At 34.3% G+C, this 16,664-nt stretch overlaps 1 protein-coding gene across 3 annotated transcripts in view; it reads left to right on the top strand.

Moving 5' to 3' along the window:
* Ephx4 (epoxide hydrolase 4) overlaps positions 1 to 11,901 on the top strand; it is a 38,993-nt gene extending 27,092 nt beyond the window's left edge. For all 3 annotated transcript variants that reach the window (XM_076861947.1, XM_076861948.1, XM_076861946.1), the window contains one exon: positions 11,372 to 11,901. In XM_076861947.1, coding sequence (XP_076718062.1) covers positions 11,372 to 11,603 — 232 coding nt within the window. In that variant the 3' untranslated portion in view covers positions 11,604 to 11,901. The remainder of the gene's footprint in view (positions 1 to 11,371) is intronic.
* The last annotated feature ends 4,763 nt before the right edge of the window (positions 11,902 to 16,664 follow it).

Raw genomic sequence — 16,664 nt, 5'->3', positions numbered from 1 at the left:
ATGGGCCAATTGCTGGTGGGAATGTAAATTGGTGTAGCCAATCTGGAAAGCAGTGTAAAGATTCCTTGGAAAACTGGGAATAGAACCACCATTTGACCCAACTATCCCACTCCTCAGTTTATACCCAAAGGACTTAAAAACAGCATACTATAGGGGCACAGCCATATCAATGTTTATAGCAGTACAATTCACAATAGCTAAACTCTGAAAACAATCTAGATGCCCTTTAGTAGATGAAACTTTCAGTAGGGAAACTTTGAGATATATATACACACACACACACACACACACACACACACACACACAATGGAAACATTACTCAGCGTTAAAAGAGAATAAAATCATGGCATTGGCAGGTAAATGGATGAAGTTGGAGAATATAATGCTAAGTGAAGCAAGCCAATCCCCCCAAACCAAAGGCCAAATGTTTTCTTTGATATGAGGATGCAGACACATAATGGCTATTGAGGGAGGAGCATGGGAGGAATGGAGGAACTTTAGATAGGGGCAAGGGGATGGAGGGAAAGGGAGGGGGCAAGGGGGGAGGAATGATGTTGGAATGAGTTAGACATCATTATCCTAAGTACATGTATGAAGACACAAGTGGTGTGATAATATTTTGTGTACAATCAGTGTCTTGAAAAATTGTGCTCTATATGTGTAATATGAAATAAATTTCATTCTGCCATCATGTATAACAAATCAGAATAAATTTTTTAAGAAGGAAATCCTAATGTATATAAGCATATTCAAGGCTCTGACAAGTCTTTTAATAAAGGGAGCTTTCATTGTTTGGAACAACAACAAAAAAACAGGTTGTATTTTACATGGATGCTAAAATCTAAGAAAAAAGAAATATATATATATATATATATATATATATGCTAAGAACTTTTGGTGTGTGTGTGTGCATGCACACACTCATACATACACTAAGATTTTTTTCTGGAAAAATAAAAGAAATAGAATGTATTAAGTTTTTTTAATAAGTATTTTTTTAGTTGTAGGTGGACACAATACCTTTATTTTATTTTATTTTTTGTGGTGCTGAGGATCGAATCCAGTGCCTCATGCATGCAGGAAAGCGGTCTACCACTGAGCCGCAGCCCCAGCCCTGTATTAGGTATTTTTAAATCAGTAAAAAGGAATAAGAAAACTATCAGAAGAAGGCAGAAAAGGATAAGAAATAAAGAAGTAAATAACAAGCACAAAATATTACAAAACAATTTAAGTATGTCAGCACAATCAATATTAATGTATTAATATTTCTAGATAGTAGAAAATATTAGATTTTTTTTTTATTAATTCCAACTGTGTGGTGTTTATGTGTTGCAAAGTATAAGTATTTAAAGTGGTTGAAAGAAGATTTTAGAAAGTTATAGCAGGTATTTGTTTAAATAAAACAAAATCTCTCAAATTCTTTGACTGAAATCCAGGGGGAGTAATGAGATTATATGAATTAGGGGAAAAGTAAATTCAAGCCTTTTACTTGCACAATGACAAACTTATACACACATAAACATTTGTAAAGAGCACATGAAATAACACATTTTCATGCAAAGCTCAATTTTGGATGGAAGATAGGTATGATAGTTTTTTTAATGTTCTCATTTTATTCCTTAATCAGCACTAATTTAGAGATACAGAGCAGTATGTTTTAAGTAACTATAAGGGAAAATATTCTCATCTTTCTGAAGCAAGAGAACTTCATTAGGAGAACCAGCATTGTTCATTAGGAGAACCAGCATTCCCAAGAGGGAGCAACAGAATCTGTTAATTAGGGGGGTGTGTGGGGGGGAGAGAGAGAGAGAGAATGGGAGAGAGAGAAACTGAATCTGTGAACAGCAAACCTCACAGTATTTTAAAAGCAAAGACAAAGTTTTAAACAAGAATGCTGTAGTTGGGTAAAGGACACATCAGACCTTCTGAAAGCACAATTGACCCACTCTGAGCTATAGGATAAGCAAATTCAAGTACTTTATTAAAAATAAAGTTTATGACATATAATAATCCATAATTCACAATAAACTGAATCAGCCTAGGTGTTCATCAGTGAATGAATAGATAAAGAAAATGTGGTATATATACACAATGGAGTTTTATTTGGCCATAAAGATAAATGAAATTATGTGAATTGTGTTGCATGTATCACTGTAGTATGATGACTTTAATTCTTTAGCTGGGTCATATGGTGGTTCCATGCCTAGTCTTTGAGGAACTTCCATAATGGAAAATCCCACTTTTAAACATACTCTGTGAGAAGAAGACTTGTTTCAACTCATATTATGCCACCAATATAATTTTCATACCAAAACAAAATAACAAAAATCATTAGATAAGACAGGAAGATTATAGGTCAATTTAAGTTAAACATAGGTACACAAATTTAAAATTGAATATTATCAAACTGAAAGACCAGGCTTGCACAGCATGAACCTGCAGGCCTAGCTGTTCAGGAGGCTAAGACAGGAGGAGCATTTGAACCAAAGAGTTTGAGACCAGCTGGGCAACATAATAAGACCCCCATCTCGAAATTTTCAGGGGCTAGAGTTGTGGCTCAGTGTTAGAGCACTTGCCTGGCATGTGTGAGGCCTTGGGTTTGATCTTCAGCACCACATATAAATAAAAGATCCATTGACAACTAAGAAATATTTAAAAAATAAGAATAAAATAAAATTATCAAACTGAATCCAGTATGCATTAAAAAATTAAAACAAGAATGGTCCAATATTTAAAAATCCATTAATTTAGTTCATCACATTAAAAGATTAGAGGAAATAATATGATCATCTAAATAAATTAAGAAAAAGCATTTAATAAAATTTGACACACATCCATGCAATAATTCTTAGTAATCTAGAAAAAGAGGATGTAAGACTGGACCTTAGGTAAGACTAATTCTCCCAAAGGGATATTTCTAGGAAATTGACTTTTGCTTTAGTTGATTGTCCAAGATAAATAAATAAATAAGACATTAAGGGTGTTTTTTTTTTTTTTAAATTAAGAATACAGGGGCTGCAGTTGTGGCTCAGGGGTAGAGTGTTTACCTCACATATGTGAGGCACTGGTTTGAATTCTCAGCACTACATATAAATAAATGATTAAAATAAAGGTCTATCAACAACTAAATTTTTTTTTAAAAAAAAGAATACAGAATTTATTATAGGCTTTTGACTCAAATTCCACAAAATATACCTATCTTTGTAGATACAAAAAATAAAGTGGTAAGCTATTTTCAATGATTTATAAGGAATTTTTCTCCCATTAGTGTATCACTTTTCAATACAATAAATTATTCTGTGAACAAACTTGGCAGCCAATACTATACTATAGAAATTAGAGAAATTAATCATCTTAATAATAAAAATAATGGTTGTCATATATGGATATGATACTCTTTTTCCTTTTCATTTATTTTTTTAACATTTAAATTTTTTTCTAATTAGTTATACATGAAAGTAGAATGCATTTTGTTTCATTGTACACAGATGGAGCACAACTTTTCATTTCTCTGGTTGTCCATGATATAGAGTCGCATCATTTGTGCAATCATACATGTACCTAGGGTAATGATGTCCTTCTCATTCCACCATCTTCCCTACCCCCATGCCCCTTCCCCTACTCACTTCCCCTTTGCCCAATACCAAAGTTCCTTCATTCTTTTCATGCTCCCTCCCCCCATTATGGATCAGCATCCACTTACCAGAGAGAACATTTGACCTTTGGTTTTTGGGGATTGGCTTACTTCACTTAGCATGATATTCTCCAACTCCATCCATATACCTGCAGATGCTATAAGTTTATTCTCTTTTAATGCTGAGTAATATTCCATTGTGTATATATACCATAGTTTCTTTGTCCATTCATCTATTAAAAGGCACCTAGTTCCACAGTTTAGCTATTGTGAATTGATCTGCTATAGATATTGATGTGGCTGCATCACTATAGTATTCTGATTTTAAGACTTTTGGGTATAGACCAAGGAGTGGGATAACTGGGTCAAATGATGGTTTCATTCCATGTTTTCTAAGGAATCTCCATACTGCTTTCCAGAGTAGTTTCACCAATTTGCAGTGCCACTAGCATTGTATGAGTGGACTCTTTCCCCTGCATCCTCACCAACACTTATTGTTGCTTGTATTCTTGAGAATTGACATTCAAATAAATAAGACATTAAGAATGTTTTGCACCAGTTACTTGTACCTAGAGAACTGTAGGTCACATGAAAAGATTCTCTAGGAATTAGGGCCAAGATGACGCAATTCCTTCGCTTTATGTACCATCCACAGTTGTATTTTCATCAGAAACTTGGGAGGGTCTGAGAAGACCTGAAAACATCATGATAATTCATAAATAATGTATTTATACAGAGTTATCTGAGATAATAATATGTTATCTCCTGCTTTATGAAACCATCTTTTTAAGTTTTCTTTTTCTTGTTCTCTATGTTGTTCTCTATGTTTTTCTTATTCTCTTGTTCTCTATGTCTTTCTGTTAGTCATATTATGGTTCTATAACAACAATGAAGAAGGGAACTTCTATCTATCAGAATTCTACAGCAAACATTTTATAATGAAACACTGAAAACATTCCCTTTAACAGTAAAGGAAAGAGTTAGGCACAGTGGCACATGCCTGTAATCCCAGTGACTCCGGAAGCTGAGGCAGAAGGGTCACAAATTTGAGGCCAGTCTCAGTAATTTAACAAAGCCCTATCAAAATTAAAAATAAAAAGGTTTGGGGATATAGCTTAGTGGTAAAGCACTCCTGGGTTCAATCCCCAATAACAAATAAATAAAAATAAAGAACAGCACGATGGTATATGCCTGTAATTCCAGTGACTTCAGATGCTGAGGAAGGTCCTAAGTAACTTAGCAAGACCCTTTCTCAAAAAAAATAAAAATAAAATAACAAGGGCTGGGGATGTGGCTTAGTGGTTAAGTGTCCCTGGTTCAATCCCTATTACCAAAGAAAGAAAAAAGAAATTTTAAAAAATTTTAAAATAAAGAATAGACAAAATTGGCTGCTGCAACTGCTTATATTTACCACTCTTTCAGAAGTCTTAGCAAACACATAAGAAAAAACTTGGAAAAGGAAGAAACATAATCATAAAAATTCATAGATAACATGTTTATATGTCTAGAGAAGCAAGAGAATCTACAGAAAAATAATAAAATTAAAAATCATTCATCAAAGTTAACATGAGTTCAATGCACAAAATAATAATCTTATAAACCAAAAATAGTTTAAAAAATATACTTTATAAGTAGATGTCCATAAGAAAGCAACAAAAATTATGAGGTATATAGGAGTAAATCTAACAAAAGATAGTCTTTATGGACTATTAAAATTACTAGAAGACAATAATGACTACAGAATTGGAGCAGCAGCTATTTACCAGTCAGTAGAGGAATATTTTATTAATATCACATTTGATACAGACTTAATCAACTATGGCCTTTCATGTTTATGAGTGGAAAAATTCAACATCATAAAATTATTGATTTCTCCCCAAATTAATCTGTAAATTCAATGCAGTTTCTGTCAAGAGCATGCAAGTTTTTAATGGAACTTAACAATCTGATTCTATTATTATATGGGAGAACATAAGATCATTTAAAAGAAAATAATGGGTAACTATCCCTATTAGATGATAAGACCAATAGTAAGGCTATAAAATAAACAGAATATAATGTTTTCCTTGGGATGGACAAACTGACTCATGAAACAAAGAAGAAAGCCTCAAAACAGAATATATAGAAACTTAGTATGACAAACCTAGCATTTTGAACCTGTAGTGAAAAGATTCAATAATTTTTTTAAGAGAGAGAGAGTTTTAATATTTATTTTTTAGTTTTCGGCAGACACAACATCTTTGTTTGTATGTGGTACTGAGGATCGAACCCAGGCCGCACGCATCCCAGGGGAGCGCGCTACCGCTTGAGCCACATCCCCAGCCCTTAATAATTTTTATTAAAGCATTTAGATATGCACAAAGAATAAAATTAAATTTGGCCTATTTTACCAAACAAGAAATAAGCTTTTGTGATATTCAAAAACCCAAATATGATAAACAAAACGTTCAAATATCTAGAAGATAAAACTTTCTAGACCTCATGGGAAAGGATTTCTTAAATAAGACACAACAGCTTAAATTATAAAGGAGATTGATAAATTTGACCACATTGCAATTAAAAAAGATCAATACATAAAAAATATAAAATGATGAGGCAACCACAGATGGGGAGAAGTCATTTGCAATGCACAATCATGAATTAATAATATCCAGAGTCTATGAAGAACACCTCCAAATCAATAAGAAAAGAGTAGATGAATTGAAAAAAAAATAAGTGAAGGATGTGAAAAGGTAATTCACAGAAGAGGAATCTAATGGTGAATAAACACATGAAAGATGCTCATCTAGGTAGTCACATATAGAGCATAGATTTTACTGTTTGTAATAGAAATGTAACATAATAGTGACATAGATAAGATAGAAATTTATGTCTCCCACAAATACAAGGCTTGGTTTGTTATTCTGTCATCCAGAGGGTGGTGCCCTTGTCTTTGTGGTCCAAGATGGCTACATTTCCAACTACATTTCAGTTGGTGGAAAGTAGGAAAGGAGGAAGGGAAGGCGTGCTGGACACAACCTCAAAGTTGCACACATTATTTTTCACAACCCACATACCTCACCTAGCTGCAGGAAGCCTGGGAAACATATTTAGTCCTTATTCTTAAGTAGTTCTTTGTCCAGCTGAAAATTGAATTTTCTATCACTATAGAGAAAAGAAAGTTTTGCAGAGCAGTCTAACACATCAGGCAAATAAAAGATTTAAACACTTGTTGAGAACAAGTGTTGGCAGTGATGTGAAACTGAGAGAGTCTTTTCCTTTGCAGTGCTAGGGATCTAACCAAGGACCTGGTATGTGCTAGGCAAATGATCTACCTCAGAACTACATCCCCAGCCCCCAAAGAGAATTATTATATGTCTCTTTTGGAAGACATAGTCAGTTCAGAAATCAAAGTGGCAGTATCAAGTAAAGTTGAGAATGTGCATCCCTTTGAGGTAAGAATGTGCATATCCTAGGAGGAAGCTTTTTTTTTTTTTTTTTTTAATCAGGTATTGAACCTCGGGGTGCTCAACCACTGAGCCATATCCCAAGCCCTTTTTTATTTTGAGGCAGGGTCTTGCTAATTTGCTGAGGTCCTCACTAAGTTACTGAGGCTGACTTTGAACCTGCAAACCTCCTTGTATATAGTATAAGGAAACTCTTGCTCATGTGCACAAATGGACATTTATAAGAATAAGTATTTAGTATTGAATTATTGAAATAACTGGAAATTTTTAGTCATGTGGTGAAATTCTATACAGGAGTAAAATGAATCAAGTAGAATTATATGCATCATCAACAGATCTCTCTCTCCACCTCCCTCCTGCCGCAGTCCGGCTGGGCAAAATAACCTGGAGGTGACAAGCAACTTGAAGGTTGAAGTGGGAACTGCTTTATTGCAGGGAAACTCAGCGGGAACTGAGCGGGAACTCAAGGTAGCGGGCACCCAAGGTAGCAGGAGCCGCTTTATTGTGGTACAGCAGAGGTATATATACCTCACTGATTACACACAGCTTGTCTCAATTAGCATCATCTAGATACAGTAGTCAGCCAATAAGGAATCCTCATCATCTTAATGGCTCTGTGGTGTTGCCTCACAAACCACTCCTCCTGGCAAACTGCCAAGCGCCATCTTGACTTGGTTGCGGCCTCAACACCCTCCTTTCTTTTTTTTTTTCCTGGTACTGAAGTTTGAACCAAGGCCCTTGCACATACTAGGGCAAGTGCTCTACCACTGAGCTACATCTCAACCCATGAATGGATAAATTTTACAAATACGATGTTAAGGCACAAAAGCCAGTTGTAGAAAGATGTATAGTATAAATTTTATATAAACTTATATAAAGTTTAAAAACATGCCAAGTGCTTCAATATATTTTTATAGAAAGGTATATACCGTGAAAAGGTATGGGGGGCAGCTATGACCAATAGTATTTCTTTTTTCCTGCCCAATTTCTGAACCAATTAAGAAATCAAAGAGTCAGCAAATGAAAACCAAAATATCATCTTAATTATTGATAAAAGGTAGATTGAAGTATGTGTCTTAATATGAGAATTAGAATTAGAACAGTCTTGCTAACTCTATTCTGCTAATCAGAACAGTTTAATTGTAGGAAAGTTTGCAGACCAAACTTGCCCTCTCCTGTCCCTTAGGTTACTGTCTCCCACTAATCCCAGAGAGAGGAAAGGAGAAACTAAATCTCTTATCTTTAGGACATATTATTTGACATATGCACTCAATTCAGAACCCTGAACAAACAGCTGTCACATATTAGCAAGGAGTGAAACAAGATCCAGGAGTCCTTAAGGAAAATCTCTCCTTATGGAAACTGAAGGAATGGGGAATAAGAATTCTAATACATGTAAGAGTTTAAAAACATTCATGGGGATGGTCAGAACTGAATTTCAGCATAGTCAGTACATTCTTAAACTCCAGTGTGTATCAGAATCACTTGGAGGGCATGTTCAAAGAGACGGGACTCCCAACCCCAGTTTTTGATTCAGTAGGTCTGGGATGGGGCCCAGGAATTGGCATACCTAAAAAATTTCCAGTTGATGTAGATGCTATTTATTAGAGGACCACATTTTGAGAAATACTGCCTTAAAGTGAGGGAAGGAAAAGAAATGGTATCAAGAAAAGCTAGGCAGAAAGAAACAATATCATCTGCAGTACTTTATTTCTTAACCTGAGTGTTGGGCATGAGAGTGTTATTATTTTCCATATTACTTCTTAATCAAAGTAAAGAAATATTTCCACAGAAAAATGTAATGATGAAGTGTGTAACACTCTGGAAATTACTGCCTCAATACTTGTGAATCAGCTAATAATTCAGTTGGGAAGAATAACATACTAAATTCAGACTAATTTAAAATAGGAAGGTTAAAGTACATTTTGATAAGCTAAATGATTAATCATATAGAGCAACCATTGTTAAGACTTGTTACAGTTTATTGGAATTCCTAAATTGTACATACTAAGCTTAGTCATTTTTTTAATATTTATTTTTTAGTTATAGGTGGACACAATGTCTTTATTTTACATTTGTGTGGTGCTGAGGATCGAACCCAGTGCCTCACGCATGTTAGGTGAGCACCCTACCTCTGAGCCACAATCCTAGCCCCAGATTAATCATTTTTAATTACAAATATTTTGTCACATTTTCCCAATAAGTTACGCAGTTTAACATCCAAAAACCTGCTCTTAAAACATTTACAGTTTTATTTTATTTTATATATAATTTATATTTCATATGAAATTTAGCACTTTGCAACCTCAGAACCAGAGAATATGCTTTTCTTTTAATTTTCCGGAAATGCCTCCTTTTTTTTTTTTAATCTCCAATTTGATCTGGTGAAGAATTTGTATTTCTGACTACTAGTCTTTTAAAATTCCCCTTATCTTAATGATTCAATTATCATATACATAATATTGTTAAGGTATGTAAATAATTGTTTAAAATATTTTCTTTTTAAAAATATTTATTTTTAGTTGTAGTTTGACACAATACTTTTTGAAAACTTTATTTATTTACTTATTTTTAATATTTTATTGATTTTTTTTAAATACACAACAAAGTGGAAAGCATTACCATTCTTATTACACATATAGGACACAATTTTTCATATCTCTGTATATAAAGTATTTCAAGCCAATTTATGCCTTTATACATGTACTTTGCTTTTTTTTTGCATTACAATTCTTAATACACACATATACCACAATTTTTATGGTGCTATAGATCGAACCCAGGGCCGTGCATGTGCTAGGTAATCACTCTACCGCTGAGCCACAACTCCAGCCCCTAAAATATTTTTATTTTAAACATTCTGTGCTGTTGAATTTAAAGAATAATTTTGTCTATCAATTTACTCATTCATAAAGAATTTAACTTTTAGGTGTATTTGTATAAGCAAATGATGGTCATTTGCATGGGAATAAAAAAATCAAGTTCTTTGTAGGCATGTGTGGTATTCCAACATTCCAACAGCATTCTATCAACCCCAACTGGTCACAGGTCAAGTTTTTTGATTAAGTAACAAATATGTGATTCAGTGCTAGAGAGCATCTAGTTAGATATTCATTCTCACTCTTATTCGATAGGAATCTAATAAATACCATCCACCTTTCTAAAAACATGTGTTACAGAAAGTGACAGAAGCTTTAAAATATTTATACCCTATAGCTCAGAAATTCCACTGGTCCAAGCAAATTATCTAAAATGCCAACAGATTTTGGCAAATAGCATCACTTAAAATAAGGGGAAATATCACAATGGATGTGAGATTAGTCAAATTACTTATTGGTTATTATGCCAAGTTATGGATTATTATACCATTATTATTTTATATGGGTTATTATACCATAAAATAATATCTTTATCAATTCTTTTTTTAAAAAGTTATCAAATGAAAACATTTTAAGATATGATTTAATGTGAAAGTTGCATATGAATACTGTGTATAAATCATGCATATTTATTGCATTGTATTTGTAGTAAGGTTTCAACTGTATGCATAAAAAGTGACCAAAAGATTATCTTTTGATGATGGAATTATATGTGATTTCATTTTTATTCTTTATACTTTTCTGAGTTTAAGAAAATACACAATAAAAACTTTGTTTTAAAAAGAATCTTCTTGCAAAATAAATCTAGTATAATGCAATGTTAAAGCTCAGTTCACACATATTTTCTGATTTTTCAGCTCCAGTTTTCAATAAAATGCATCTGATTATCTAAGAGCAATTGAAAATATATTTAAATAGTAACATAACTTAAAGCTATCTTTTATTCCATTATTCTGAATTTCTGGTTATTTTTATAAAGCAATTTTTTCTCATAGTGATGAATTTCATATTTAATTTACAGCCTTCATTTTAAAATTTTGCTAGCCTCATCCAATTTAAGATTTTATTGGATCCTTTCTTAAATAACCTTTTAAATTTTTTATTGTGCAGGTTGATTGCCTAATGCAGTGTTTCTCAACCATTTTTTTCTTTATCACTTCCCTAAGGAGCCTTTTTAGACATATTTTCCTTAATCACCTGCCACACCATGAAATTTTAATATCTGTTCATGTACTGCATGTATATCCATCCTTTATATGTAAAAAGTAAGTTCTCTGTAAGAACCAGTTTTTGCCCCTTTGGAAGCAATATTGCCCACTTTGAGAATACATAGTCTAATGGAACATGTTGTAGGAAAATGTTATTTTAACTTTTGCAGTGAATCTCAAAGCCCACATGTTTTGTTTTTATAGCTGCCTGCCTCTCAAACATCACATGGTGACCACTCCGACACTCCTACTGTGGGGAGAGAAAGACGCATTTATGGAGGTTGAGATGGCTGAAGTCACAAAAATTTATGTTAAAAACTATTTCAGATTAACTATTTTGTCAGAAGCCAGTCATTGGCTTCAGCAAGACCAACCTGATATAGTGAACAAACTGATATGGACATTTCTAAAAGAAGAAACAAGAAAAAAAGACTGACTTTATCTTCTATGAGGGATCTATAATGAAATCTAAATATTTTTAAAAATTGTTTTCAACTTCATTATGTTTTATTAGGGGAAAACCCTGTTTTAATATGCTTTATCATGAATAAATATTCTGATAAATGGTATTGAAAAAAATTGAGAATGTGTGAACGAGTACTATAATGTTTATTTCCATCCATCATATTTTGCACAGAAAAGCATCTGCCTTAAATTGTTATATATGTACAAAAGGGATGTTGGGAAAAATGGCTCAGTTTGAATTCCATGCTTTCTTTACCCTGTTAACATATGGTGCCTTTACAAATATTAAAGTTTAGCTGTGCCATATTAAAAGGCAAATCTGCAATGGTATGAATTTTAATTTTATTGTTCAAAAGTTCTTTTTACTATTTTTTAGTCATTAAAAATTCTATTATCAAATCTTTTGGATTATAGTAAATCTATGAGTGTGTAGGTAAATAAGATGATTGCATTCTGAAAATTGGCCATAAGTACTATTGATACTCGGAAGAGTAAATCATATTGTAAAACGTACTTCTCAGATTAATGGTGAGAGGTTTAGAAAAGGTATCAAAATGTCCTTTTGCTCCATTCACTGCTACAAGAAATGAGTACTGTACTTTTTATGTGCTCTAGAATCTGTGCTTGACAGGGCAGGGATTTGTTTTCAACTGATAGATACTCAGAGTCTATAATAAAGGCCTGGTACACTGCAAGCACTCAAATATTTGCTTAATGAATAAACACAAGAATTCCCCCTTATCCATAGTGACCCATTTTAAGACCCCCTCAGTGAAGGCCTGAAAGTTGAGACAAGAACAATCCCTATAGAATTATGCTTTTTCCCTCTTAACAAAGCACTTACCATATATTATTCCTATAACTTTTTCAGTTTGAGGTGTGGCTGCAAAATTAGCATTAATTTCTTTTTCATTCTTTCCATTTTCACAGAAGATTCACTCTTATTATAGATTGTAGCAAATTCAGCATATTTTTTTTCTTTCCCTTAAGTCAAGAACTTTCACTTTTCACTTAAATAAAGCATTTTATGGTTTCTCTTTGGCATATTCCAAATTTCCAGCATCACTAATCTCGCACTATGGGGCCATTACTAAGTGAAATTTAGTGTTATCAAGTAAAAGAAAGTTTACTTGAACACTGCCATTTCAGGTCAGCTGACTGATAATCAAGAGGGCTACTAAGTGATTGGTGTAGAAGGGTGGTCAGCCTGGATGTGCCACACAAAGGGATGATTCACATCCCTGGTGGGATGAAGTTGAACAGTGCAAGATTTCATGACACTATTCACACTGCTACACAACTTAAAATTTATGAATTGTTTCTGAAAATTTTCATTTAATATATTCAAACTGTGGTTGACCATGGGTAACTGGAACTCCAGAAAAGAAGGAGGGCATTATATTGGATACAATTCTGGCACTGTGGGGATACCATAAGAGAAAGATGACAAGATAACATGGAACTTTCCTCTAAGATGTTTACACACAATGCAATTAAATTAACTAGAGCTTAAAGAGTAGAAATGAACATTGCAGGTAAAAGTGAGAAGCCTTACAGAATAGAGAACAATATCTACTTGTGGGAGTGCTACTTATTCTCTTGGGTTGTTGTCTTTTAATGCAGGAGACAACTGGTAACATTGTCAAATCATGGCACCTGAAAGACTATACTATGTTTCCAAATAAGCCCTAAATTGGTGAAAGGAATGTGTCCCTCATAAGCATAGTTCTGATAGTGACAGAAAAAGGTAGACTATCCCTAAGAATTCTTATTGTACCATAGCAACTTGTATTAACCATAAAAGCTTTTTTTGTTGTTGTTTCATGCAGAGGATTGAGCCATTAAACCCAGGGCCTCATACATACTAAGCAAGTACTCCACTACTGAGCTATATCCCCAGCCCTTTTTCATTTTTTTTTTAAATTGTGAGACAAGGTCTCTGAGTTCCCAGCTGGCTTTAAACTTACAATCTTCTTGCTTCAGCCTCTCAAGCAGCTGGGATTACAGATGTGTGCCACCAAACCTGGCTTAAAAACTCAATTCTTCTGCTGCTTCTTCCTCCTCTTCCTTATTTATTTATTTACTTATCTATCTATCTATCTATCTATTTATTTATTTTGGTACAGGGGATTGAACCCAGGGGACCTTAACCACTGAGCCACATTCTAGCCCATTTTATTATTATTGGTTTTTTTTTCTTTTAATTTTGAGTCAGGGTCTTGCTAAATTGCTGACACTGGCTTTGAACCTACATCCTGTCTCAGCCTCCAGAATTTCTGGGATTACAGGCTTGCACCATCACACTCAGCTTCAGTTGTTTATATATTACAATGGTACCTGATAAAAACATTGCAAGGTAGGGAGTTGTAACTAGGATAGAGGACATAGCTCAGTGACAAAAAGCTTGCCCAGGATATCCAAAGCCCAGAGTTAATCCCCAGCACTGCTTTAAATTAAAAAAAAAAAAAAAGGAAATATGTTGTAATTAATATTTATTCAAAAAGGGAAAAAGTTGTAATTAATATTTATTCCAGTAAATATATATCTTTAATAGGTATATAATTTATACATAAATGTCAGAAATTATTATGTGAAAACAATTGAAGCATATATGTCAAAAACAGGATATTTGCAAAAATACAAAATGGTTGTCATGAAGCAAGAATATTGTAAGTTATTATAAGGCTGGGCAACTCAGAGACCTTGTCTCACAATTTTAAAAAATGCACATCATTTTAATTCTCCTGTTACATTTATCATCTTTGATTTTTTCTGATTTTAAAGGTTACACATAATTTCTTCTTAATCCACAGTTTCCTCTAAGAGTTCTGGTTACGTGCAAACAGGAAGAACATTTGAATGTGAAGAAGGGGTCCCTGCAAGAACACACTCTCAGATCCTGTTTAATAAGGGGTTTACTAATCCAAATCCCTAGTTTACTTAGAAGTCTGTTTGTAGCTTGGAGGTTCATGGACTCTCAGATGGAAGTATGGGAGATGAGTGTTGCCCAGGAAATGAAAAAGTCCTCATATCTTTCAATGGAACGAAGCCTGCTTCATGCAGGAGATGTGCATTAGCATGTGGTGCTGGACCTCCATCATCCTCATGGGGACTGTACTGGTGCCAGTGCAAGTGTCCTGTACCACCTTTCTCTTCAACTTCCTCTGGTCAGTGGCTTGGCCACCTTGTTAAACTGGTCCAACCCACCAAGAATTGAAGAAGAAAACTGATGAAACCAGTCCTCAAATTCTTGTTTCTGGTCATGTTCTTTTTCACTGGGTTCATGATTAAAGTAAAAAGGGGAAAGGGACCTGATTTGAGTCTCCCATCTTCATTACAGCCACACTGTACTATCTTTGAAGCAATCACCTTTTTTGTGGCATCCTTACCCTCCATGGTCTGTAAGTTGAAACTCACAGGTCCCAATGTCAGGGAAACTCCTCCTGTCAACATAGTTGGTGCTTGTGACCCAAGAAGACCCCAATCCCAGGAGTAATACCAGAAATGAAATCCTGGAGCAAGTGACAACCAGAAGGAAGATCCTGATTTTCCCAAAAGGAGTGTGAACCAATTACTTTTGTCTAGTCACTTTGGCTGATGTGGGGGTGGGGGCGAGGTATCAGGAATTGAATTCAGGGAGACTTAATCACTGAGCCACATCCACAGCTCTTTTTATTATTTTATTTTGATACAGGGTCTTACTAAGTTGTTCAGGGCCTTTCTAAAGTTACAGAGGCTGGCTTTGAACTTGCAATCCTCTTGCCTCAGCCTTCCAAGCCACTGGGACTATAGGCATGAGCCCCATGCCCTACTTGTCTAGTCCCTTTTAAACTAGGAGCCTTTTCTTTGGGTGTCTCCGGGTAGCTGGTGCTGCTCAGGTACCAAACACCAGGACACAGTAACCTGGACCTGGCCAAGGTTTACAGGCTTCCAGGCCAGTATGTTGACCCTGAGTCAATCCTTCACCAGGGTACAAGTTGAATTTATGTATATTTATATCCCAAATGTGGAAGGGGAAAAAAGTCTCTTGTTTTTGCCAGTATAGTACCTATTATCATGGCAAATGCTTTGGGAGATTCTTGACAGACCACACTTGAGAAGACTGCAGACTGATGGTTTCTGCAGGTAAACTTCAACTGATTTTTTGGAATTTACAAAAATTATCCAGAAATTGAAAATAAATTGGGATAATACTGATAACCAATTGGATGAATGTACTGCAATTGCAGTTGCCTCAAAAGAAAGGAAGATCAGCAGGGTGTGGAGGCACTTGCCTGTAATCACAGCAATTCAGGAGGCTGAGGCAGGAAGATCATAAGTTTGAGGTCATAAGTTTTGAAACTTAGAAAGATCCTATCTCAAAATAAAAAATAAAGATGGGAAAAATAAAATAAAATAAAAAATAAAAAAGGCCTGGGGATATAGCTCAGTGGTAAGTACCTCTGGGTTCAATGCCCAGTACCAAATTTAAAAAAAAAAAAAAACAGTAGAAGGAAGATCAGAATTGAAGAATTTTCAAGTTATTTAAAACTCCCAGTTTCAGAGTTCTTGAAACAAATTTTGCTCTCTTTGACTGAAGTAATGATGGCACCACAGACTTTATAGAATATGTGATAGGTCTATTCTGTACAATCCTGCCAATAATGAAAATATTCTGAAAATATCACATAAGCTTTTTAATCTTGATGAGAATGGTTTCATAACAGAACAGCAATTAATTGTTATACTTCTGGCAGCTTTTAGAGTGCCAGATCATAATGTTTCCAGACTCTTTTAGGAACTAACTGGAAAGAACTCTGCACACAATTTATACAAGACCTTTAGGAAATTTTCCCTGAAGCATCAGCATGTGCCAAGTTATTTAATTCATACTTAGACCTCCAGGAAGTCTATCTATATTCATTGCCATAAGAGGTACAATCTTAATGACTACATTCAAATGTTCCACTCAGCCCTGAAAAATGTGAAAGTACCTTTTAGGTAGAAGATATGATTGAAATCAAAATTATCCTTTGGAAAAAAACTCAATAAT

The sequence above is a fragment of the Callospermophilus lateralis genome, chromosome 7 (genome assembly GCF_048772815.1).
Source record: "Callospermophilus lateralis isolate mCalLat2 chromosome 7, mCalLat2.hap1, whole genome shotgun sequence".
Classification (NCBI taxonomy): domain Eukaryota; kingdom Metazoa; phylum Chordata; class Mammalia; order Rodentia; family Sciuridae; genus Callospermophilus; species Callospermophilus lateralis.
The sequence above is the reverse complement of the archived record's forward strand: the minus strand, read 5'-3'. Positions and strand labels throughout refer to the sequence as shown.